The 26,530-nt window shown below is 38.8% G+C and overlaps 1 protein-coding gene across 2 annotated transcripts in view; it reads right to left on the bottom strand.

Moving 5' to 3' along the window:
* Window positions 1–26,530, bottom strand: part of AK9 (adenylate kinase 9) — a 103,410-nt gene that overhangs the window by 71,266 nt on the left and 5,614 nt on the right. For both annotated transcript variants that reach the window (XM_045572773.1, XM_045572772.1), the window contains 10 exons: window positions 25,603–25,666; window positions 21,903–21,955; window positions 21,717–21,813; window positions 19,469–19,581; window positions 16,855–17,043; window positions 15,844–15,972; window positions 13,799–13,873; window positions 11,462–11,560; window positions 6,197–6,336; window positions 5,935–6,115 (listed from right to left, as the gene is read on the bottom strand). In XM_045572773.1, the coding sequence (XP_045428729.1) occupies window positions 5,935–6,115; window positions 6,197–6,336; window positions 11,462–11,560; window positions 13,799–13,873; window positions 15,844–15,972; window positions 16,855–17,043; window positions 19,469–19,581; window positions 21,717–21,813; window positions 21,903–21,955; window positions 25,603–25,666 (1,140 nt within the window). The remainder of the gene's footprint in view (window positions 1–5,934; window positions 6,116–6,196; window positions 6,337–11,461; window positions 11,561–13,798; window positions 13,874–15,843; window positions 15,973–16,854; window positions 17,044–19,468; window positions 19,582–21,716; window positions 21,814–21,902; window positions 21,956–25,602; window positions 25,667–26,530) is intronic.

Below are 26,530 nucleotides of genomic sequence, written 5' to 3'. Positions count from 1 at the left end.
TTTTTATTTTTAAAAAATAAATCTTTATTGTTCATATTATTACAAATGTTCCTCATTTTCCCCCCCTCCATTGCTCCCTTCCACCAGATTCCCACTCCACCCTCTGTCCTTCCCCCCGCCCCCCTCATTGTCCTCATCCATAGGTGCACAGTTCAGGCTCTCTTCCCACACCTCCCACTCTTTTCCCTGAGAATCGTCAGTCCACTCCCCTTCCATACCTCTGATTCTATTATATTCACCAGTTAATATTGTTCATCAGGTTTTTTAATTCCCTTGGCTTTTAGTTTCACTTGTTGATAGTTACGTATTTGTTGTTCATAGTTTTTATCTTTATTTTCCGGTACTTCCTCTTCCTAAAGAACTCCCTTCAGCAATTCATATAATTCTGGTTAGGCAGTGATGAACTCCTTTAGCATTTTTTATTAGTGAAGCTCTTTATCTGGCCTTCAATTCTGAGTGATAGCTTTGCTGGGTAGAGTATTTTTGGCTGTAGGTTCTTGCTGTTCATCACCTTGAATATTTCTTGCCATTCCCGTCTGGCCTGCATGGTTTCTGTTGAGAAATCAGCTGACAATTGTATGGGTGCTCCTTTATAGGTAACTACCTGCTTTTCTCTTTGTCTTTTGCTCTTGGCATTTTAATTATGATGTGTCTTCGTGTGGTCCTCTTTGGATTCCTTTTGTTTGGGGTTCTGTGCTCTTCCTGGACTTGTAAGTCTATTTCTTTCCCCAGGTGGGGGAAGTTTTCTGTCACTATTTCTTCCAGTATATTCTTTCGGTATCTTGCACTCTCTCTTTTTCTGGGACCCCTATAATTCTGATTCTGGTTCACTTGAAGTTGTCCCAGAGGTTTCTTACACTATCTTCAACTTTCTGGATTCTCTTATCTTCTTACTTCTGTGGAGGAGTGTCCTCTGGCTCTTTGTGTTCCAAATCTTTGACTTGATTCTTGCGATCTTCCATTCTGTTTTTAGGACTCTGTATAATATTTTTTATTTCAGACAATGTATTCTTTATTTCTAATTGATCCCTTTTCATATCCTCATAGGTCTCGTTTATTTTATCGGCCTTTTCTAGGAAATTCTTGAAAAACCTTATAAGCGTGGTTTTGAACTCTATATCCAGTAGCTTCTTGTCCTCCATTTCTTTTGTTTGTGATCTGTTTCCTTGTCTTGGCATTTTCACAGCTTCCTTGAGTTGGTAGGGTGGCTTTGTGTGCTAAGGTGTTCTATATGGTTCAGTGAGTCAGCCTCCCAGTTATCTGGAGTGGACAGTCTTGGTGTAGCCCTTTGTGGGCTGTGTGTGCAGTCTTATTGTTAAGCCTTGCTGGTTGTTGGTATCACTGGGAAGCGTTGATCTCCAAGCCAATTGGCTATGAGGATCAGAAGTGTTTCAGCTAGGAGGGTTTCTGTATTCCGGTTGAATGGGGCGGAGTCTCGGGGTGGCACAGACAAGCTTTGTTGAATCCCACACAATTTGTTGCAGGCACGCACACCTCTTTGGTATAGGTGCAGACAAGCTTTGGATTTCTGTCTGCCCCCCCCCCCCCCTCCCCAGGATAGTCCTATTCACTGCGAACGAGAAAGCTAGTCACTGGAAGGGCTTCTGTGTTCTGCTTGAATGGGGTGGAGTCTCGGGTGGTGCAGACAAGCTTTATTCAGCCCCTCCCTACGAGGGTCTGGTTTCTGAGTCCCACAGTAATGGCTGCTGACTTCACACACCTCAGAGAGATCTCTGCCCACTGCCTGACAGTCTGGCCTCTCCCTGTCTGGGGCCTTCTATCAGAGCAATAGGGTGGTTCTGTTTTCCTCCTGATCAAGAAAGCTAGCCGCCACGCATTAGCTGTCTGCCCTCTCCGCGCACAGGGAGTAAGCCAGTAGTGAACTCAGCCCGCCCTCTCCACGCTCCGCAAGCAAGCCAACAGCAAAGTTAGGCGGCCGCCTTTTTGTGCTCACAGTTCCTGAGGTTCAGTGTGCCTTCTCTCTCCTTCCCAGATGATAGAGCTTCCTCTCAGCCAGCCATCTGGTGCTTCAGGGCAATGTTTCCCCTGTTTTTCAGTTCTAAATCCAAATTTCTTGTGGTAGGCTGCATTCAGGTGTCTACTCTATGCTGCCATCTTGGTTTCTCTCCAGGTTACATATATTTTAAAAATCAACTTTGTTTGTATAATTTACATATAATAAAAGGTAACCATTTAAAGTATGCAACTTGATGAGGTTACATAAGAACAACCACAATTAAGATATTGAACATTTATATTGACTCCAAAGTGCCCTCATGCTGCTTCTTTAAAAAAAAGTAAAAAAAAGTATTTTATTGATTTTTTTACAGAGAGAGAAAGAGTGGGATAAAGAGGTAGAAACATTGATGAGAGAAACATCGATCAGCTGTCTCCTGCACACCTCCTACTGGGGATGTGCCTTCAACCAAGGTACATGCCCTTGACGGGAATCAAATCTGGGAATTTTCAGTCTGTAGGCCAATGCTCTACCCACTGAGCCAAATTGGCCAGGACAGCCCTCATGCTTCTTTATAGTTACTACTAGAGGCCCAGCACAGGAATTTGTGCATGGGTAAGGTGCTCATGCGTAGCTTGAGATCAGAGCCATTTAGCCCCGCCCCCTACCACCACTCATCCCATTCCCTGTTCTCCCAGTGATGGGAGCCTGACAGCCAGGGGAGGGACCAAGAGGTCAGCCGTGCTCACTGGCTGCATCCCCGCCGCCAGGAGCCTGTGTGTGTGGAGTGGCCAGCGGGACAAGGGCCTTGGCCTGGCACTGCTCACATCCCCCGCCACCTACCCCAGTTCTCCATTCTCCATGGGCAGCAATAGGAGCCTGCAGACTGGGAGGAGGGACCAAGGGGTTGGCTTGTCCCGCCTGCTAGTCAGTCCTGTCCCCCGCTGTCACCCACCCTGATTCCCTGTTTCCCATCAGGCGATGGGAGCCTGACTGCTGTCAGTGGAGGGACCGAGAAGTTGGCCATTCCCGCCCACTTGCTAACCCCACCCCCAGTAGCTGTTGTCCTGTGTGTGTGGAGTGACTGGCAGGGTGAGAGACTTGGCCTGGTGCCTCCTGCATCCCCTGCCACCTGCCCCGGGTCCTTGTTTGCCATTGGCGATCAGAGCCTGCCAGCCAGGGAAAGGAACCGAGAGGTGGTCAGTGCACCTCATAGTGACTGGTGGAGTGGTCATTCTGTCATTATGGTGGCTAGGCTTTTATTATATAGGATGTAATCTTTTCCAAGCTTTCCCCCTTTATCATGTTTTTGAGATTCATCAGTATAACTTTTTTTTTTCTTCATTAGTATAACTTTATATGTCAGTAATCTGTCAGTTTTATTGTTGAGTGGTATTGTAAGAATATATAAATTTTTTAGTTCATTCATCTATTGATTGACATTTAGGTTGTTTCCACTTTTTGGCTATTATCAGTAAAATTGTAATGAACATTTCGGAAGAAGTCTTTCTGTGAACACATGATTTCATTTCCCTTGGGTAAATATCATAGAGTGGAATTACTGGGTCATATGGTAAGTGTATTTGACTTTATAATTAACAATTTAACTGTTTCCAGAGTGGCTGAACTAGTTTGCATTCCTATCAGCAATGTATGAAAGTTGCATTTACTCTATATCCTCACCAACACTTGGTTTGTGAATCTTTTAAATTTTAACCATTCTAATGGGTCTGAAGAAGTGATTCATTGTAGTTTAAATTTACATTGCCTCACTCATTAGTATTTTTGAACTTCTTTTTAGCACTTCTTGGTAACTCACTTACCTTCTCTTTTTAAGCATGTGTCAACTTTTGCACATTTAAAAAATTGGATTAAAATTTTATATATATTCTGAATGTAAGTCTTTTGTCAGGTAAGTAATATTCTACATTTTTAACTGTTAAAAGTAGATTTCTATATGCCTTTTAAATTTAAATAATATTTTCATATCTCTAGATTCTATTTTGTTTGTCCTTCAATATGCTTACATTATTTTATTCTATGCCAATAAATATGCATTCATGCGATTATTTTTTAGTGGATGCACAATATTGTATTAGCTGAATATATTACAAGTTATTTAATTAAAATATCAATAATATATACTTAAGTATACATGTTTTTATATTATAAACTAGACTATGATGAATACACTTATGTATATCTCTTTGATAGTTTCTATAAAATGGAATTAGCAGTTCAAAGGATATGCATGGATTTTAGGCTTTTATACATATTTCCAATCACTATCCCTAATGGTTATACTCTTAGCAGCAGTGTAAGAGAAGGTACTTTTCTCCATCCTAGTCACATTTGGGTCATTAATAGTGATCTTTCAATTCTAACAGCTGACATGACATACCTCATTTTTTGTCATCTCTCTGCTATTTGTATCTATTTTGTAAATTGCCTGTTGGCTATATGTTTTTTCCATTGTGGCTTCCTCTGTATATTGATTTTTAAGAACTCTTTATATTTTAAAATTGTAATTCTTTTGTCTGATATACATTGTGATGGTTTTAAAACATGTCCACAAATCCTTTAATACTCTTCCCCTGAGAAGGTGGAATCTAACGCCCTTCTCCTTCAGTGTAGGCAGGACTTAGTGACTAACTATAAATGAAAGAGTAGGATGCATTTTTCATTAAAAAAGTGAAAGGCCAAACCATAGAGTTATAGAAAACATCTATAATGCTTATAATAAAAAAAAGAACTTGTAGCCAGGTAGAAATGGTTCAGCTGATTTAGCATTGTCCTATGCACTGAAAGGTTGCTGGTTTGATTCCTGGTCAGGGCATATTCCTGGGTTGCAAGTTTGATCCCTGGTGGGAGCATGTACAGAGGGCAACCAATTGGTGTTTTTCTCTTTATTCCTCCTTCCCTTTCTCCTTTCCTTCCTCCCTCCTTCCCTCCCTCCCTCCCTCCCTCCCTCCCTCCCTCCCTCCCTCCCTCCCTCCTTCATTCCTTCAGACTCCTTCTGAGGACCTGCATAGCTCTGACAACATCTTCAGCCACCTTCATCTTGTGCCAGTCCTCCTTTATGCCCTCTACTCTAGCCATGCTGGCTTTCATATCATTCCTCTCCACACCAATCCCTCCTCAAATGCTTTGGCTCTGTCTTCAAATTACATCCCAAATCTGTTCACTTCTTCCTACCTCTATTGCTATCTCTATGGTCCAAGCTAAACACAAGTTCTCTTCAGTTACTGAGTGTGAAGAACAAGATCACTGAGGGGAGAGAGAGGTCAGGGCCTTGGGAGAGTCATCCTAGTAATTACTGAAACCACCAAGAATGATGACAGGAGTGAGTACATTGTAGAGAACTCTTCACATATTCACTCCACAGTGAGCAGGAGGGGTATAACCCAGGATAAAGGAGACCTGTGGAACCAAGAGAGGTAATGGGTGGTGTCACTTGTACGACATAACAGTCAAATCTGGGGGCTTTGGGGGAGCAGGGAAGGGCTATGGTCTGGAAGCCTCAATAAACAGTCAGGGGGATGCCTCTCCCACTCCAAGCCCAGAACAATGACCCAATTGACAGTGTAAAATTAAGAAAAGTCAGTACAAACCTACAAATCCCCAAACCCTACAAATTATAATAAAGCTTAAATAGGCCGAAACCTGTTTGGCTCAGTGGATAGAGCATCGGCCTGCGGACTGAAGGGTCCCAGGTTCGATTCCAGTCAAGGGCATGTACATTGGTTGCGGGCACATCCCCAGTGGGGGGTGTGCAGGAGGCAGCTGATCTATGATTCTTTCTCATCGATGTTTCTAACTCTCTGTCCCTCTCTCTTCCTCTCGGTAAAAAAAAAAAAAAAAAAAAAAAAAAAAAAAAAAAAAAAAAAAAAAAAAATAAATAAAATATAATTAATAAATAAATAAAATAAAGTTTAAATAGGTAGAAACCTAGCTAGCTAGCTAGATGAAGTAGTTACCTTTCCTTTGTAATATTTTGCAAGCAAATTGCAAAGTGTTGTTTTCCCTGAAGATGGCGGTCCAAATACGAATACTTTGAATGGTGGTGCGGGCATTGGTGGAAGAAGATAAGGACGTGGGTTCAATGAAAATGCTTTTAAGGTTTCTTCTGATGACAGACAGTACATTTTACCTAGAAAACTTAAAATATACCACGATCATAAACAACTGAAAAGAGATATGGGGAAGTTTTGAAATTAAGTTCAGAAAATGATTACGTACCTTACGGAGAGGTCAGCCATTCCTGGATAAATGTTACCTTCTTTTAAAGTCACAGGACATGAGCGTCCCCATCTGCTCCTCTGCCATCTATATCTTGGTGCAATAAGTTTATAAGCTGCAAGAGTACGAAACAGCTCATCCTATTAAAAACCAATATTAAAAACATTAAATATGTGGATATAAGTTTTGCTGAAATTAATGGTACTATTCCATTTCTTATTTGATAGTGCTGTAACTTACTTTTTAAAAAAATATATTTTTATTGATTTTTTTACGGAGAGGAAGGGAAAGAGATAGAGAGCTAAAAACGTTGATGAGTGAGAAACACCCACCAGCTGCCTCTTGCACACCCCCTACTGGGGATGTGCCCGCAGCCAACATACATGCCCCTGATCGGAATCGAACCTGGGACCTTTCAGTCCGCAGACCGATGCTCTACCACTGAGCCAAACCGGTTTCAGCTGATAGTGCTGAAACTTTCTAAGAAATAATTTAGAAAGCAAATTTTGGCTTTTTTTTCTTAATTGCAACCATTCTGTACTTGTCCAAAATTTAATAGGCATATAGTTTTCATTTCTGTTATAAGACCTTGTTTGAATTTTACTGAGCACTTTCTCTTATAAGGTAAAATGAGCATAAGATAGCTAGCGCGTTTTCTATGTTCTATCTCAGAAAACAAATACTGAAAAAATTATTATTGAAAATGTACCAAATTCTTAGTTAATTTACTTAAGTTTTTAAATAGTAAGATGTTACATACAAATTATTTTTGAATTTATTTAGCTCTTCTTAGCACATAAAGTTGCCCTCAGCAATTCTTTCTGTTGATGATCTCCAGAGAAGTTAGCAACCACTCTCTACAGGCTTCAGATTGTTGAAAGATTCACTGTCCTTGGGCTACCTTAGCAGGGACAAGAGAACTGGGGGAAGAGATGGCATGGTGGGCAACTGCCAAGGGGATAGGGTCCACATTGGCTTTCTCCCACTGTCAGATGTGGGTCTTACTTTAGCTGCTTGCTCCAGAGTTGACTGTGGAGGACAGATGAACGTGGGAGCTATGGTCTTGCCTGGACCACTGCAGCATCCTGGAGCCGGGAGGCATGCACAGTACAGAGATGCTGTATGAGTGTCCCAGCTGAAGGCTGGGAGAAGTGGCTAAGTACAAAGGAAATTGCCAGTGCGTAGGGTTGAGCTACATGAGACTGAGAACCTTGTGGGTGGAGCTACCCCTACCACCCCCTTCTCCATGGAATCCACGGATGCTGAGCTAGGGGCTGAAGCGTACTCAGACCAGTCAGGAGGCAGTCACTCTTTCCTTATCATCCTTATTTCCCGTCCCAACTTGGGAAAAACATTTTAATAGCAGACCATGTTTCTGAAGCCACATGTCTACAGGTGCTGAGGGGCTGCCAGAAGATGAACTTTCAAATAAGTTGGATTTTAGAGTCTCAAAAACTATCAGACTACCTCTGCTGAACAAGGCAGATAACACATGCATTTGTGCTTGCTACTTCCCTAAAACAGGAATAAACTCACGAGGACACAGACTGGGAAAAGAGACCAGAGGAAGTGATAGCTGACCCTCTACAGCTCCATATTTTTGTAGCTAGAAAGCAGATGGATGAGTGGTAGCTGTCTTAGATCAGAAAAAGCTAAAGGCTCAGTGTGGCGACAGGGATGGGTGTGTGTGGGAGGGGTGGGGGTAGGGCCAACAAGGATCAAGTTCATTCATTCTTCAAAATCCTCGAGAAGCTCATGACCTGTTGACACCAGGCACCTCTGAAGATGGGGAATGGAGAGCAGAAAACAGGGAGACTGGTTAAAAGGAGGTGCTAGTGGCCAAAGTCACTCTCCATCTCACTCAGTCAGCCAACTCTGTCCCTCAGGCCCCCCCCCCCCCCCCAACTCTCCTGCAACCAGAGGACTGGAGGCTTCATATATGGAGGGACTAGATCAGAGGATCTTGTAAGAGGGACCCCAGACACGGAAAGTCAGCAGTTATAGCCACTACACTCAAGTTCACCTCCCACCGAGCCTCTCACTGAGGAACCTCTGGACCGGTCCATGATCCAGCAGCTACCGGTTAATGCCTGGCACAGCCGAGGCTCTTCACCGCTGCTGCCAGCTCTGTTGTGATTGGGTGAATGACCCTGCACAGCTCAGCTAACTTGCTGGGCCCAGGACAAAATAAAAATGCAGAGCCTTTGTTCTAAAGCGATTAAACATTTCAAGACTGACAGCACAGCATTAAACTAATTGTGGGGTCTTTCTAAGCATGGGGCTCTATGTGACCACATAGGTTGCTAGCCCGTGAAGCCAGCCTAGCCCCTTCAATATAGATGGTAGCTATTTTGAATATTACCGTTGATTTTAGGCATTTTACAAGCATCATTTCATATAATACTTATAATGACACTATGTGGTAGGGGATATCTTCCCTTTTTCAAACAATTGAACAAAAGATCAGGTTAGGCAAAGTCACAGGGCTGGTAGGCTATAGATCTGGAATTCAAATATGTCTGATTTGAAAACTGATCCTGTCACTGTCTACTGTGCTGGATGCCAGCATGACCTGTCCTTCCTCCCACCACAAACTCTCACACCCATCCCCACCCTCATTCCCACTCCTCTCTCACAGCACATCAAATGTTACAGCGCTCACACTCTTCGCCAGCAGGTTCCAGTTCACATTAAGGCCGTGAGCCTCTCACCCCTTTAAGCCAGTGGTTCTCATCCCTGGCTGCATAGTAGAATCTGCAAGGATGTTTTTGTGTTTAAAAATTTTTTTCGCCATTTTTTTTTTTATTAAGGTATTATATGTGTACATATCTTACCATTGCGTGCCCTCTCCCCCCACTACCATACATGCCCTCCCTCCTCAGAGTTTTTCGTCCATTGGTTTCGCTTATATGCATGCAAAACCTCCGGTTGATCTCTTATCTCCCCCATATCTCCCTCCTCCCTCCCCCCCGCTGTAATTTGACAGTCTGTTTGTTGCTTTACTGTCTCTGTATCTATCTTTTTGTTCATCAGTTTATAATGTTCTTTATTATCCATAAATGAGTGAGATCATGTTGTGTTTTTCTTTCATTGACTGGCTTATTTCACTCAGCATAATGTTCTCCAATTCCATCCAGGTTGCTGCAAATAAGAATTTCTTCTTTAAAAAAAATTTTTTTTTTAACTGTGGTAAATCAGATATAACCTAAAATTTACTATTTTAATGATATTAAGTGTACGATGCAGTGGCATTAAATACACTCAAAATGTTGTGCAGCTATCACCACTCTCCATTTCCAGAGCTTTTTAAAAAACCCACCCAGAAACTCTGCACCTATTAAATAGTAATTCCCCTTCTCCTTCTCCCTGCAGCCCCTGGTAATCTCTGTTCTACTTTCTGCCCCTTTGAAATTACCTATTCTAGGTGCCCCAGTGTAATTACACAGTGTCTTTCTTCTGTTTCTGGCTCATTTCACCAGCACAAATGTTTTCAAGGTTCATCCATGTTTTAGCATGTGTCAGAATTTAATTTCCTTTTAAGACTGAATAATATTCCATTGTGTCTACACTTTGTCCACATATCCACGATAGACATTTGGGTTGTTTCTTCTCCATGCTATTCGCTATGAATATTGGAGTATAAATACCTGCTTGAGTCCTTGGTTTCACTTCTTTTGGGTTTTTCCATATGAATAAAAATTTCTGGATCTTATGGTAAATTTGTGTTTAACATTTTGAGAAAAATACCAAACTGTTTTACACAGGAGCTGCACCATCCTCAACAATACTTGATATTTTCCATTTCTTGGATACACACACACACACACACACACACACACACACATACACACACACACACACACACACACACACACACACACACACATATACACACATATATATATATATATATATATATATATATATATATACCTTTTAATACTTAATGGTGGCAATCTTGTAGTTTTGATTTGTATTTCCATAATGACTAGTGACTTGAGATTCTATTCATGTGTTTATTAGCCATTTATAAATCTTCTTTGGAGATTTAAGTCCTTTATATCCAACTCCTTTATATTGGTTTTCTTAACTTCACCTGCCTTTAGCTGAAGGGTATCCATCTAAAGTCCTTCAAAACATGCAGAAACTTCAAGATTTATCAAGCATGATAAGCCAGGGTTCTTCAGTGTCCCAAACTTTAAAGTGGGGTTCCTCAAACTTAAGTGGGGATAGACATCTTCTCTGGATGCTGTAAAAATAATTTCCAGGTCCCACCTACAGACAGACATTCTGGTCCAGTCATTCTTGGACATGGCCTCCGAAATCTGTACTCGTAGTAAGCTTCCCAGGACACTCCTTTGGAGGTGGCCTGGACTGCCAGGGAGAAACACTGCTTGAGGCATATAAATAGTGACTCCGTTGTACACAGTCACAATTTTTGCCCTTTTATGAAAGAGAGAGCAGGCATCCTTAGTCATAGGTCTTTCTAAGGACAACCTTTCTAGCTGGGAAATTCTCCCAGGTTTTACGGGTCCTTTAAATTTTTCATTCATTGATGACCTCAAAGAGGAGGCTCAGAACACAGCCTCTGTGCTCCTCAGGCCCACCTGTCTTCCCTTTTAGCACCAGTTTGTGTTACTGAAGTCCCAGCACATATTCCAGCTATGTTCACCAATTAAGATCTAGGGGTTACACCTCACAGGACCTTCCTTCAAAGATTACTTTGAATTATAGCATCTATTTAAAAGTCCGGTGTTTGTTTTTTAATTTCTATTTATATAGGGGAAACTGAACTTTCCAGTAAAGATCAAATCTCTAGTTAAAGCCCTGTGGTCCTCTTAGCACTTAGCATTTATAATTTGATCACCATCACATCCACAATACATCAGTGCCAGGAACACAACAATCATTCCAAAATGCTAGCTGAATGATTGAAGACATGAATGAGTGCTTATAGAGTTCAGGGCTTTTATTGTCTCTGCTTTCTTTGGTGCTGCAAAATTTCAAAAGTGAACTTGGTTTCTTCTTTCTCATTATTCCTGTGATTTGACTGTTCTGCTTTTATTGCTTTTCTTTGTTTCATAACTTTTGTTTTAGTTGTGTTTGGTGTCTATATGAATATTGTGATAATATTACAGTTTCTTCCAAGAAATCAAACTCATTTTTATAAGAGGCATTCTGAAACTCCTTTTAAACCCTGGATACAAATTAAGATAAAAACATATAGTAAAGAGGTTCACTTTGAAACAGTTAAAAATAACTTACATTGTCCATTGCATCGTTCATTTCTTCCTCTGCACTCTGAAGTTTGGTTAAAACAGCCGCTCTTCTTAGGTTCAGATACTTAAGTCGCTCTATAACTATCTAAATTGAAAGGAACAAATCTTTAAATACATTGTTTAAACTGGCATTGGGAGATTTCAAATATTCTGAAACAGTGACGAGCTCATGAGTGGAATACATCCTTGCTTCTTCCTAGCTTCTGGTTGCTTGCTGGTAGTCTATGGTGTCCTTGGCTTAGAGAGGCAGCACTGCTCTCCCCGTCTTTGCTGTCGCATAGCCACCTTCTCCCTGAGTCTGAGCCCCTTCTCTTCTAAGGACACAGTCACGTTGCAATAGGGCTCACTGCACTTCAGTATGACCTCATCTTACCTTGATTATATCTGAAAAGATCCTACTTCTAAATAAAGTCACATTCATAGGGATGAGGTTAAGACCTCAACATATCTTTTGGGGAGACACAACTCAACCCATCTGGTCCTCCAATACTCATGTCCTTAGAGGTCTAGCGCTACAGGAGCTCTTTGGGCGGAGGGAAGACAGCCATGTGAAGACAGAGGCCGATGTTGGAGTTATGCTGCCACAGCCAAGGGAGGCCTGGGGTTACCAGAAGCCAGAAGAGGCAAGGATGGATCCTCTGCTAGAGGCTTTGGAGGGAGCATGACCCTGCCAATAGGTTGATTTTGGACTTCTAGCCTCCAGAACTATGAGAGGATACATTCCCATCATTTTAAACCACCTAGTTTATGGTACTTTGTTATGGCAGCACTAAGAAACTAATACAGACACTCTGTGGAAGAATTTGAAACAGAGAGTCTGAGATGAGAGAGTGTGAGATACAAAATCCTGGCGATCTGTGATAAATTGTATTATGAGTTCATAATTCCCCCTCCCCTCCAATCCCCCCTTCCCCCTCTCCCCCCCTCCCCGCTAGTTCCCTAGTTCATGTTGGATAAAGAACACTCCCTATCCCACTGGTGTTGAGCTTTTCCATGTAACTTGTTTAGGCCAGTGGAATGTGGGCAGAAGGGTTAGGGTACCATGATGAATGGGGCCTTAATAGGCTTGGCAAGTTTCAAGCAGAACTATTGGAATTTCTGCCTTCCCCTTGAGGAAAGTGTGTGGCAGAAAGTACTCAATTTTGAATACATTTTGAAGTAGAAGCTTGCTGTGTATGCTTGATGGATTGAATGTAGGATGTGAAAGATAAGAGCAGCTTGGAATTTTCAACTCATCCCTTATCCGCCAGGGAAGGGAGATGGGCTAAAACAGTTATTCCTTAGTCATACCTATGCAAAAAAGCCTCCATAAAATCCCAATAGTATGAGGTTTGGAGAGCTTCCAGGTTGGCGAACATGTCTACACCAGGAGGTTGACATACTCCAACTCCACGGGGAAAGAAGCTCCTATGCCTTCGATCCTCTCAGACCCCGCCCTATATGTCGCTTCATTGGCTGTTCATCTGTGTCCTTTATCATGTCCTTTAACAAACTAGTCCTTTAGGTGCCCAACCACCATCCAGGGGCCATCCAGGGGCCATCCAGGAGCCTACCCAGAGTCACCTCAAAAGAACCAAAGATGCTTTAGTGCTCTTATCTCTTAGGAAACTACAAATGGTTGGGAGGCTCTGTGCCAGGAACCAGGTGCAGAGACCCATGTACATTTTCTCACAGATATCTAAGTGTCACCTCAGTTTTAAACATGGAAGATAAAACTCATGACCCATCATCACATCCACTCCGACTCAAATGCACTCCTCCCGGTCCTCCCCTCTCAGTAATGTCAAAAACATCCTTCCAGCTGCTCATCTTTACACTTTCAATTTTCAAGTAATTTCAGATTAGCTCTCACCAGACTAGCTTCTGCCCTTTTGCCACACCACTTTACAACCCCACCAGCAATGTACGAGGGTTCCAACTTTTCCACAACCTTGCCAACACTTGTTAGTGCCTATTTTTTAAAATTTAAATCTCAGCCACCTTAGTGGGTATAAAGTGGTATTTCATTATGACTTTGTTTTGCATTTCTCTAATGACTCATATTGAGCGTCATCATGAACTAATTGACTGCTATTTGCTTTAACTTTTCTTTGAAGCACTTTTTGCCATACAGAGATTTTAGATTTAAGTGTAGTTTTGATTTTAATATAAATAAAATGAATAAATATAACAACACATTTTTAAGTGTCAAAATAAATGTTTCAAACAATAAATGCTTAAAAATGTAAATATCTTTCTGATGTTCGTTAAAATAAGTACAAGCCAGACAACAACTTTTTGATTTTCTAAACCATGGGATATTTTTATTGAAAATTGCACTCACGGTAAAGAGGTCCTCTGGGGGCAAATTTCCATCTAGCTCAATGAAATACTGGGGATTGTGCTCAGCCATTATTTCCTACAGATAACAGAAAAGAAACCTTATAATCCAGGATCATTGGGAAAACTGAATACAAGATCAGCATTTTAATATACTATATGAAAATATTGAAGTCTAAATTTTGTTACACATACGTACATTATATCATGTGTAACGTGCTATTCAAAATGACCATACTGACTTCTATTCCTTTCAACAAGGTATAGGTGTTTGCTTAACCATATTCTTGCTAGCACTAGGAGGTCTTATTTCTTGCTCATCTTTTAAAATTTGATCATGGAAATGATATTTCATTATTCAGATGAGCATTTCTTCATAATCAGAGAAGCTAAATTTTTTTCAAGAGGCCTATTACTCTTTTATCTTTAATTTTTGTGAACTGTCTGCTCATATTTGTGGTCTATCTGTATCAGAAGGGTGAGAACTTAGAGGTTTTAAAAAAATCATTTCTATGACTTGTTCATAATTGATGTGGGTATATTTCCAAGTTATCATTTGAATAAGGTTTTTAATTTTTTACTGCTAAAAATCTTACATGTAATGAAACTGAAGCTATCACTTTTTCCCTTTTGTGATCGCATCACTTGTTCAGCTGAACATCTGTTAAGCATTTACCACTTGCCATTCTTTGGACATCAGTGATGCTGGTATGTAAGACTTTGTCCCTAACCTTGAAGACACTAGCTCTGCTAATTTCCCCCCATAAATAGTTTTCTAATTTTCTGAATCTGATTTTAATTATGCTTTACTTCATACCCAGTGCCAGCCACTTAACACATTGCACATCAGTAGTTTTATTGCTAGCTTTATCCAGTGGCTTGATAAGTTTCTATTGAACATGTACAAAAAGCATTTGATAAAGTATCATACTTTAAAAAGTATTAGCTTGTAATAACATATAATAAATAAGTTCAAAATGTAATGGGTATTTAATTTTAAGGCGTGCCTTTAACATTTAAGAAAAACACTGTGGAATATGAAAACACCAGAATGCTTGTGATCTGCCTGCAATGTGTTAAGGACTATGCAGAATATTTTTGTTGCAGGAGGAAAAAATGTTATACATAGACATCTAAATGACTGTTAAGAAGTTATGTTTAAAGGCCATGGACAGAGAAGAGGAAGAGAGGAATAAAAGATATACGGGAGAAAACAATTAAATTTGGTTCTCATTTTGGGGGGTAAATAATGAGAATTAAAATGATTCACTTATTTGTCTTTAAAATATATAAATATAAAACATCATAGAACAAATCATTTTCGTTTTTCTATCTGATGGGAAGAGGCAACTTGAAGACTTGTTTTTTTATTTATCTTTGTTATTGCTTAGCATGATGTCTAGCCAAATACCCAGGTTCAGTAAATGCTTGTTGAATACATTTTCAATACAAACTTGGCTATTTTCTCTGGATTTTTGGCCATATAAAATATGTTTTTCACATAATTGTAATCTTAGTAATCATATTTTTAAAAGCTAAATAATTAAGTTTTTTATTATAATAAATAATGAATGGCTTTATCATGTTGACATATAACCCACTTTTAATATGATACTCATAGAAGCCAATCTGGGTATAAAATTCTTTAGATTGCAATTTAAATAAACTTTAGAATAAAAATGCACCTTATGTGTACATTTGTTTTGATAAACTCACAAATTACAGATTAAAAATGACTTCATAAAAATAGTCTGTTAACATGGGTTTTCCAATCTCTAACCATAAATGAATTCCCCTAGTAACTTTTGAAAAAACGTGTTTCATTTATTCTGTTTCAGCAACACTGATGCTTTGTAAGAGTAAAATAATATTGTTTTGTGAAATAGCCTTTGGGATGGAAGCTTTATTCTAATAGCATTCTACCAAATTCAAGCAGAGGAGAACCAGAATAATGATATATGGGGGTGAATAAGTGTGAGAGCTATTTATCTAGTGATAGAACACAAATATTTATATTCCCATTTTTAGCAATGTATATCTTGTTCTTACTTCTAAAGCCTGAAGAATCATATCCTTATAAAGTTTAACGATGTGCTCAATATTTTCCAAATAATCCTCTGGCCTCTGAACTAAATGTTGAAGAATTTCAGCCACCACCTGCATTTCAGCAATAAATGCCTAAATGGAAAATAAAAGACTTTAAATATCTTTATGTTAATGATTATTTAATTTATAAGCCACATCCCTCCCTCCTTACACCTAGATGCCATTTTGGTGTGAGAAGTAGACAGAAGGGAAAATTAAAGTCTGAGGATATTTATTTAAGAGAGATTAAACACCTTAGGGGGCCCTTATCATATGGAATGAAATTTGAGATCACTTTGGACTTAGTAATTTCTTTGTACTTCTCAATGAGTATGCAACAGCAGGGAAAGAACATCATATTTTTAGAGACACAATAAATAAATTATTTCCTCTGAAAGCCTGAGCTACTGGTTCGTTCATGCACTCATTCAGTAAAGATTGACCAGCAGTTCTAGGAACTTGGAATACTACAAGTTCCTATGTGGAAGCAGTTCTAGGAACTTGGAATACTACAGTGAATCAAACCAACTAAGTCGCTGGGATAATGGATCATGCATTCCAGTTGGGGCATAAAGAACATAAACAAGTAGACAAATTAACATGTAACAGGCTAGGTGGTGGTAAGTACAAGGAAGGAAGATAATGCAGGATAGAGGGAGTGGAGAATAATGGGAGAAGGCGCTATTTTAATCAGGTGGTCATGGAAGGACTCCCTGAAGAAGTGATAGTTGAGTAGAACCCAGAAGGAAATGAGTGAGAGAGCCGCACAGATTTCTGGAAAATAATATTTCAAGGCAGTGGGAGTAATGCGTATAAAAGTTCTCAGCCCAAGGCCTGAAAAGAGTTCAATATCATACTTACTATCCTATTATTATTTTATGTAGTATCTGCTATTTTCTGTTATCCATGCTATCTATTCATTTAATGTAATTCTCATGAATGTTAAAAGTACAGTATATGGTACTGGGATATTACCTCTTCTTCTTCTTGCTCTTCTTCCTCTTCCCCTTCCTCGTCTCCTTTTCCTTCTTTATGAGCTTCTTTCTTTTTTTTCCTTCGACTCTCAATGACTTCTGGATCCCACTGCTCTCTTGTGTATATGTACCCTGTAGTACTGTGCTGCCTTTGCCCAGAAACTCTTTGGCATAAATCATAGTCAGGGCACTGAGGAACATTAGTAATCATTTTAAACATGTTGAATGTGCTTTTACTTCCTATTCACATATTACACAATACATAAACCAAAAAATTCTTTAAAGCCCCAAGCAAATGTAATATTTTAAATGTTATTTTGTGTCAGGTTTCATTATATAAACAACCTTTATGGTATATCAACTTTTTTTTGTTCTTTTTAAAAAAAATTTTATTGTTGAAAGTATTACATGTCTCCTTTCTTCTCCATTGACCTCTCCCAACCTCCCTGCCCCATCAGCACTTTTCTTTATCCAAAATTAATATATGTAGTAAACGTCAGAAATTTTAAGATAAAAAAGAGGGTTATACAAATAGTAAAAAGAGTTAGAGCAATACAGTAGAAAGTCAGTTTAGCTTGCATAGGGAGATTCTGTCAAGTTTATTTCAAAAGGAAAAGAAGATGTGGTACTTATATATAATGGAATATTATTCAGCCATAAAAAGGAATGAAATCTTACCATTTGCAACAACATGGAAGAACTTAGAGGGCATTTTGCTGAATGAAAGAAGTATCAGATAATGACAAATACAATATAATTTCACTTATATGTGGAATCAAAAGACCAAAACAAACAAAACAGACTTATAGATACAGAGAACTGATGGTTGCTAGAAGGGAGAGGAGTTGGGAGAGCTGGGTGAAAAAGATGAAGAGATTAAGAAGTGCAAATTGGTAGTTGCAAACCAGTCACAGGGATGTAAGGTACAGCATAGGGAATATAGTTAATAATATTGTAATAACTACAATATGTAGGACGTCAGGTGGTTACTAGACTTACTGAGAGATCATTTCATAAATTGTATAAATGTCTAACCACTATGCTGGACTGGTTGCTATGACACTCACTGACCACAAAGGGGCAGATGTTCAATGCAGGAGCTTCTGTGATGCACACTGACCATTTACAGAGAAATGGCACCTACCACCACACCAGAGTGACACCCCACCAAATTTAAGCCAACGTTGGCAAGATCCCATGTTATAAAATGCAGCCCCCAGCCCAGCCCAGCCCAGCCTGAAAATAGTCACTGTGGGTACTGGGAAATGACATCACGTAGCAACGCCTGACTTCTTCTCTCTAGTGACTAGCTAGCTTCCTTGGAGTTTCTTCAGCCCAAGGACCTGACTTGCTTTATAGCCAGGTGCAAACATTTTACAATTTAACCAAATATTTGTGAAGCATTTTCCCATACTTCATCTCATTTGATCCTTACAGAAGTCCTGGAATAAGTATAATAGATAGGATACTAGGTAGAATCCTATTTTCTTTTCATTAGCTGGAAAATGAAGATTTAGAAAGCTTAGAAACTTGACCTGACTGAAAAGAAATGGTGGACCTTGAGTAGAATATAATTAACACTGCTACAGTTAAATATTTTACCCTTTGTTCTCCCTGCGTGATCTACAATAATAATCTGCTTAGTGTTGATATTTACTGCTGTGTTGCTCACAATTGCCTGAAAGAGAAGTTGGGGTGCTTCTCACTGTATTCTTATCAAAACCTCAGGAGGCAGTTATCATCATCTTTGTAAAGAGAAAATTGAGGCTCCTAAATGTGTTTACCAATGAGAAAGGAGAGAATTGGGAACAGGATCCAGCCTTAATTCTTAATCAATCTAGTTCTTTAGCATTCATATGTCCAAATCATTTGTTTGTTCTTTTATTTTATTTAACTGGAAAACATATTAGGTGTCAACTAAGAGCCAGATATTGAGCTAATTTATGTAAGACATGGTTCCTGCCTTCAAGTCCAGAGGGAAAATAGTCAATGACAATATAGTGAGGTAATGTGATAGAGAGATGAGATTAATGTGAATGGTCATCAAAGATGTATTAAACTTTCCTGTAGCAATGTGTTGGGGAAGCTGGGAGAGAGAATGAATTAGTTAATGGGTGTGTTGGTGTATAGGAGGTCACCCTGGGGGAAGTTCTAGAAGAGATGATGCCTGATTGACTTTCAAAGGATGACAAGAGGCAAGTGGATGTCCACTGTGGATAGAGCTGCAGGTGCAAAAGCACAGAGGCATAAGAAAGTATAGCTCCCCAGGACTGATGCATAAATTAGCATTCCCCTGACTACTTAAAAGAAATTTTAAAAAAAATATATTTTATTGATTTTTTACAGAGAGGAAGGGAGAGAGATAGAGAGCTAGAAATGTCGATGAGAGAGACATATCGAACAGCTGCCTCCTGCACACTTCCCACCGGGGATGTGCCCACAATCAATGTACATGCCCTTGACCGGAATCGAACCTGGGACCTTTCAGTCTGCAGACCGACGCTCTACCACTGAGCCAAACCGGTTCGGCTGACTATTTAAAATTTATATAAATAGTCCTTCATTTCACTTTCATCAAAAACAATGGTTAACTATATTAGAAAACAACTTCTTACCTTAATATTGATTATAATATCAGGTTTCAAATCTAGATTTTTAATTAAGGCTATTTGCTGCAAAGTAGTCAAGGCATCCTCTGCAAGTGTTGGTATTTCAGTGATAATATAACCTGTAGGGTAAAATATAATTTTTAAAGTTTTATATTACCCATGTGAAATCATGGAATTATTATTATTGCTTTATAAAATATAATCCAATTACTGATGAACACTAATGCAGGGGATGGTACCTGCAACAGAGGTACATGCCCTTGACAGGGAATCAAATCTGATACCCTTCAGATCCACAGGCCAATGCTCTAACCATTGAGAAACTGGCCAAGGCTCCTGATTTGGTGTAGGATAAAGAATATCCATAATTATTCTAAATACTATTAAAATACTCTTTCTTTTCCAATTATCATTGTGTGAAGCTGGATTTTCTTCATGTACTTCAACAAAAACAATATACTGCAACAAACTAAGCAAAAGTAGATGTGAGAATTCAGCCAGGTCTTTTCTTAAGCCAGACATTAAAGAAATTTGAAAAAATAAAATATCACTCTTAACACTAAATATTTTGCCTTGAATAATATGATCATTTTTATAAAATATGCTATTTATGTTAACATGGAGCTGTTTTTTAAATAAATATTTTAAACATTTTTTAGTTTTAATTTCTAATAAGGTAAATACCGATAGATATAACCTATAAGTAAAAGCTCCTTTGGAGCCTCAACAATTCTTATAAGTGTAATGGAGTCTTGAGAACTTCTATACAATGCCTAGAATACCATAATAAAAAAAGCTACTAAGCATCTGTTGGTAAATGAATAAACGTGTTTCATAAGCCAACCTCAAAATCCTCACTTAAGAAAGTATCGATCACAATATTTTATTTTTTTAAAAATCAGATCAACAACTCCCATGGTAATCCAAAACCTCATTAAATGTGTCAATTTCTCCTAAACTTTCTCACTTTACTTTTTGCCTCTATGCATTGGACGCTATCCAGAGAAGCAACCCTAAACAGAAAGGGAGATCTGTCATCTTGGGTTTGGATATGTGAGTTATATCATGATTCTCTCCTGTTTTACTATAACCCTTAGTTTCCAACTTGGCTTTTGCTTCCTCATTTGTTCCTGTTGTTATCTCTGAAACACTTTGAAAGAGAGGTGGCATCCTGAGGCATTCATTCTATTTGAGGCTATTTTAATGAGCCCAACGTACCACTGCAAAAATACAGGCATGCATGCAGCTGTTCTTGTCTCAGGACCGGAGCCAGGTCTTTCTTTGCTTGCCCCCTCCTGCTGTTCTTGCTTTTTTGCTTTCCTGTCTCAGCACTCCCCTAGTTTGGTTTGGTTCCCATCATTCTCTAGTCCTCACTTGATTAACAGCTTCTTTTGAACTTTTTTTCAAGACTTTGACCAGTGCCTCCTCTGGGAGCTGATGGCTGGTGTTAATGTCCAGGTCTGACACATCACAAAGGTGGGTGCTGCTGTGAATGAGGCAGCTTGATCAACCCTAGATTGAATTCAAGCCAGCTCACCCCTCCCATCAAATAATTCCAAAGCCCCTGTTCAGCACCTGTTGGAATGCAGGGAGACTTCTCAGGCCCACAGTCAGGGGGTAAGCTGGGTGAACAAACTGAAGCCAACCAATAACTAGAGCCAGAGGGTAAGCTGGGGCTATTCTCGTTTCCATTCCTGCCTGAGAAGTGTGGATTAATACGGAGAAACCTAAATAACCCATTGGCAGAATTTAGTAACCAAACTCAGAGTGAATGGGAAAACAGTCAGCAGAAGCTGTCAGCACTGTGAGAAGGATCACAGCAGATTTTTGAAGCTTTTGCTGAAAAACACAATGCTAAAAGAAGATTGGATCATATGAAGTTAATTTGTTTTTACAAAAGTATAGTATACAAAATAAAAACAGGTAAATAAGCAAAACTATCTGAAGTGCTGAATTGAATTCAGGCCCTGGGACCTGTGCCAGAGCAAAAGAAAGAGCAACTCCAGACATTGCCTCTGCCTCAGACAAAGCACAACTTTTTTTTGTTTGTTTGTTTTTTTGTTTAATTTTTTAAAATTGATTTTAGAGATAGGAAAGGAAAAGGCTAGAGAGGTAGGAATATTGATGAAAGAGAAACATCGATGGGCTGCCTCCTGGTTCATGGGCCCATGCTCAACCACTGAGCCACACTGGCTGGGAAAAGTACAGTTTTAACGCTGCTCTGATAACCACCAATGTACAGAAATAAACATACCAAAGTGAGCGATTTCTAGGGAGTTGAGCTTCTCCAACATCAGCTTTATGAGAAGTTCATCTGGAATGCTTTGACCACTGAACAGCATCGATTGCAACTAAGAAAAGCAGATATTTTACATTACTGTATAATGTACCTGTGATACAGAGCTTTAAAAAAATAACTTTGAAATTTAGTTTTGTTTACCATAACTCCTGTTTCAGTATCCTTGGTAATATGTTCTTCCAAAATTGTTAGAGCTGAAATGTATTCAAAATATTAGCACAAACTGGTATTAGAATTGTCAAATTAAGAAACACATTTGTGTGTTTTGTAACCGGTAACAAGATTAACATTTGTATATCACTTTAGAGTGTACGGCATGTTTATACACAGTATGTCATTTAAGCCTAACCAAAGTGTTGAGGCAGCAGAATATTTCCCACAGAGAACCCATCTCCACCATCTTGGGGAAGCTAACTTCCTAAACACCTCCGTGCCTCAGGCGCTTATGCCCTGAATAATAGGCAAGCGAATGTGAAGATGAAATGAGGTTGTGTATTTGATAATGATTTGGAAACTATGAAGTACTGCACAAAAGTATCTGGACTATATTATTTATAACCATACCATTATAAAACCAGAGCCCATTAATTTTGTATGCTGGTTATATAAAAGGAAAATATGCATCAAGAAATGATGAAATAGATAAAAACTGATAGAAAAAGTGATCCTAAAGCTAAAATTTGAATGTTTCCTTTTTATTTTTTTAAAATACATTTTTATTTTTATTTATTTTTAAAAATAAACCTTTATTGTTCAGATTATTACAATTGTTCCTCTTTTGTCTCTCCGTAGTTCCCTTCCACTTGGTTCCCATCCCTCTGCCCTTACCCCCCACCCTCTGCCCTTAACCCCACCCCCCTGTCCTCATCCATAGGTGTACGATTTTTGTCCAGTCTCTTCCCAAACTCTCCACACCCCTTTCCCCTTGAGGATTGTCAGTCCACCCCCTTTTTATGCCACTGATTCTATTATATTCACCAGTTTATTCTGTTCATCAAAGCTGCCCTTGAGTTTCACTCACTGCCAGACAGTCCAGTCTTCCCCAAATGAGTCTGGAACTGGAGTTCAGGGAATTTTTTTTTTTTTTATTCACTTGATTTTTAGATATGTATTTGTTGTTCCTAATTTTTATCTTTACCTTTTTCTTCTTCTTCCTCTTCTTAAAGAATACCTTTCAGCATTTCATATAATACTGGTTTGGTGGTGATGAACACCTTTAACTTTTTCTTATTTGTGAAGCTCTTTATCTGCCTTCAATTCTGAATGATAGCTTTGCTGGGTAATCTTGGTTGTAGGTTCTTGCTATTCATTACTTTGAATATTTCTTGACACTCCTGTCTGGCCTGCATAGTTTCTATTGCAAAATCAGCTGACAATCGAATGAGTGGTCCCTTGTAGGTAACTAACTGTTTTTCTCTTGCTGCTTTTAATATTCTCCCTTTTTCTTTTGCTCTTGGCATTTTAATTATGATGTGGTCCTCTTTGGATTCCTTTTGTTTGGGGGTCTGTGAGCTTCTTGGACTTGTATGTATTTATTTCACCAGGTGGGGGAAGTTTTCTGTCATTTCTTCAAATAGGTTTTCAGTATCTTGCTCTCTCTCTTCTTCAGGCACTCCATAATTCTGATGTTGGTACACTTGAAATTGTCCCAGAGGCTCCTTACACTATCTTCATATTTTTGGATTCTTTTTTTTTTTTTTTTCAGTTGGGTGTTTTTGCTTCTTTGTATTTCAAATCTTTGACTAGGTTCTTGCGATCCTCTAGTCTTCTGTTGAATCTCTGTATAATATTTTTCATTTTAGTCAGTGTATGCTTAATTTCTAGTTGGTCCTTTTCGCTAAACATATGTCTTTTCTAGAAAATTCTTGAAAAACCTTATAACTGTGGTTTTGAACTCTATATCCAGTCATTTGCTTTCCTCCATTTCTTTCATTTGTGATCTGTTCTTTGTCTCTGCATTTTGGTTGCTTCCCTGAGTTGATAGAGTGGCTTTGTGTGCTGTGTGCCCTATAGGGTCCAGTGGCTCAGCCTCCCCAGTTACCTGAGGTGGACACTCTTGGTGCACACCTTAATGAGCTGTGTGCACAGTCTTATTGTAGTTAAGCCTTGATTGTTGTTGGTGTCACTGGGAGGAATTGTCCTCCAGGCCAACTGGCTGTTAGGATAAGCTGTGTCTACTCTGGGAGAACCTCTGTGCTGGAAACACTCTTATGAAACAAGACTTGCAAAAGCCTCTGTGCTCAGCTTGGATAGGGCAGAATCTCAAGCCGGAGCAAACATCGATGGATTCCCATCAGCTCTGTCCTAAGAGGCCCCTGTGTTTCAGTGTTCCTCGGTAATCACTGCAAGCAACTCTGAGAGAAAGCCACCCTCGAGTTTTGCCTGATGCCAACAGTCCAGTTTTCCCTGAATGAGTCTGGGTCCCCAGAGTCTTGCCAAGAACTGGAGTGCAGAGCTGTTGGGAGCTTTTGTCTCCCTCCTGATTGAGAAAGCCAGCCACGTACTCAGTTGCCAGCCCTCTCTGCACACATGTGCCTCTGTACCTCTGCCTTTCGTAGCTCCTGTGAGTCTCAGTATGCTTTTCTCTTTCCTTCTAGTTGTAGAATTTCCACTCAGACAGCCTTTCTGTGATTCTGGATGATGTCTGTTTTGTCTTTTAGGTGTAGTTTTGAAATTGTTGTGCAAGGCAGAAGTTTAGGTGTTTACCTATGCTGCCCTCTTGGTTTCTCTCTTATTGATTTTTTAGAGAGAGGAAGGGTGAAGGATAGAGAGATAGAAACATTGATCAGCTGCCTCCATACACTACCTACTTGGAATCAAAGCCTGCAGCCCAGGCATGTGACCTCACCAGGAATCGAACCGCGGCCTCTTGGTTTATGAATCAATGCTTAATCACTGAGCAACACCAGCTGGGCAAGTGTTTCCTTTTTAACAGGAAATATTCCATCCCTTGCTGGAAGATATTCTGGGATAGAAATGACAACGGAGGACCTAGGAGCTATATTATGCCCCTAGATGCTAATAATCTATAGAACATTTGATATTTTTTAAGATTTCATACAAATAAATTTTTCAATCAAACAGGAAAGTTTTAAAAAAATTTGTATGTTTATTGAATTGTTCCCTCCCAAAAGTGTATCCAATTTCACAAACAGCCCATGGAATGTTCATTTCATCAATTCTTACAAACAATGATTATAGAAAGTTTAAAAATTTACTGCCAATTTGATAGGCAAATATGGATCAGTGTTATTTAAATTAGCATTTCTTTGAATAACAATGAGGTTAAACTCTTTTTTTCTTATATTTGTCTATTGTTGTTTCTACTTTTGTAAATTGTTTTTCTATGAGGGCATAATTAGTTGTATTAATTAACAGAATATTATATATAAAGACATCTATCCTTGTCTTATATATTGCAAAGAATGTAAGTCAATTTATAAATAATTTAAAAAATTTATCACTGAAGATAATTAAGTCCTGGAAAATATTCCCAAGAGCAGTTGTGAGTTTCTTCTCTTTTCATTTTTCATAGGAAGACATTCCAAAGACACATATCCTCAACAGTTCTAAATTATAAAATCAGAGAATTGGAAGCAGAAGCAATAGAATGGAGTCAAAGACCTTTTATAAACCCTCCTAAATTCTATGAACAAAAATTAGGACTAACTAGTTTTGTAAGGGCAAAACATGTTTGATGTTATTATCAAGATAATTCACTGGGATGATAGTGATGTATGATAAAGTAAAATGTTAGTCACAAGTTATATGAGTGTTCATTGTATAATATTTGAAAGTTATTATACTAAAATATTGGGGGGGTAAGGAAAGTAAAATTTACCTTCTACACGAATACATTTCCATTCTTGTGCTATATGACGGGCTAATGTTGTCTTCCCAACACCCTTAAATAGAAAGATTATTTAAAACTTAGTAAAATAGCTATTTGCTATTTGCCAGTGGAACAGATATTCTAATTTTAAAAGGTTCTATTGACAGTTATTATTATCAAGTAAACTATTTTCCAAAATAAATGAAGAATATACCCCAAAAATTAGGAAGCTGTACCAAAGTGACATTCCACCCATTAAACACTTTTGAATATCAACTATTATAGTTTCGATTATAAATCATTGTGATTATATTGAGATTCATCATTTTATTTATTTCCTTCTAAAAGTTCATAATCATGAATGTTTTGAGACTTTCATTTAGTAACTTTCAATAGAAAAAAGTCCTTCTTAATGTACATTTTAAAGTATCATACTCTGAAGATAAAAGATCACTTTAATGAAGTATCAGTTGCATCTGATTACTTTCACTGTTGGTTTTTTAAACTCTGTTATGTTTTTAAAAACATAATAAAATTATTGGCAGGATCCAGCCTTTGGCCTCTGCTGTTCTGAAGCGGCTTTTTAATTAACCATCTCTGGCCCCCTAATGGTAGCTACCAACTAGCTCTGTGGCTGAAAATAGCTCTCATCTAGAGGGCCTTACTAGACTGCTTAGAAAGGCAAGCTGTCTTAGGACAACCATTTTTGGTTTCTTCCTGTTTTGTGCATAAGTCCACTGACACACTGTGGCAAAGGTGAAGCACCTTGCCTCCCAGTAGCTTTAGATATTAATGGGAGAACCTCCATTTGTCCTAATATTGTCCCCCCTTCAAATAGTAAGTTACGTAATGTCTAATCACCGGAGTGTATACGTGAAACTAATATAATAATGTGTGTCAACTGTAATTGAAAAATGAAAATTATTTACACATGCAA

The sequence above is a fragment of the Pipistrellus kuhlii genome, unplaced genomic scaffold, assembly GCF_014108245.1.
Source record: "Pipistrellus kuhlii isolate mPipKuh1 unplaced genomic scaffold, mPipKuh1.p scaffold_m20_p_5, whole genome shotgun sequence".
NCBI classification, from domain to species: Eukaryota; Metazoa; Chordata; class Mammalia; order Chiroptera; family Vespertilionidae; genus Pipistrellus; species Pipistrellus kuhlii.
The sequence above is the reverse complement of the archived record's forward strand: the minus strand, read 5'-3'. Positions and strand labels throughout refer to the sequence as shown.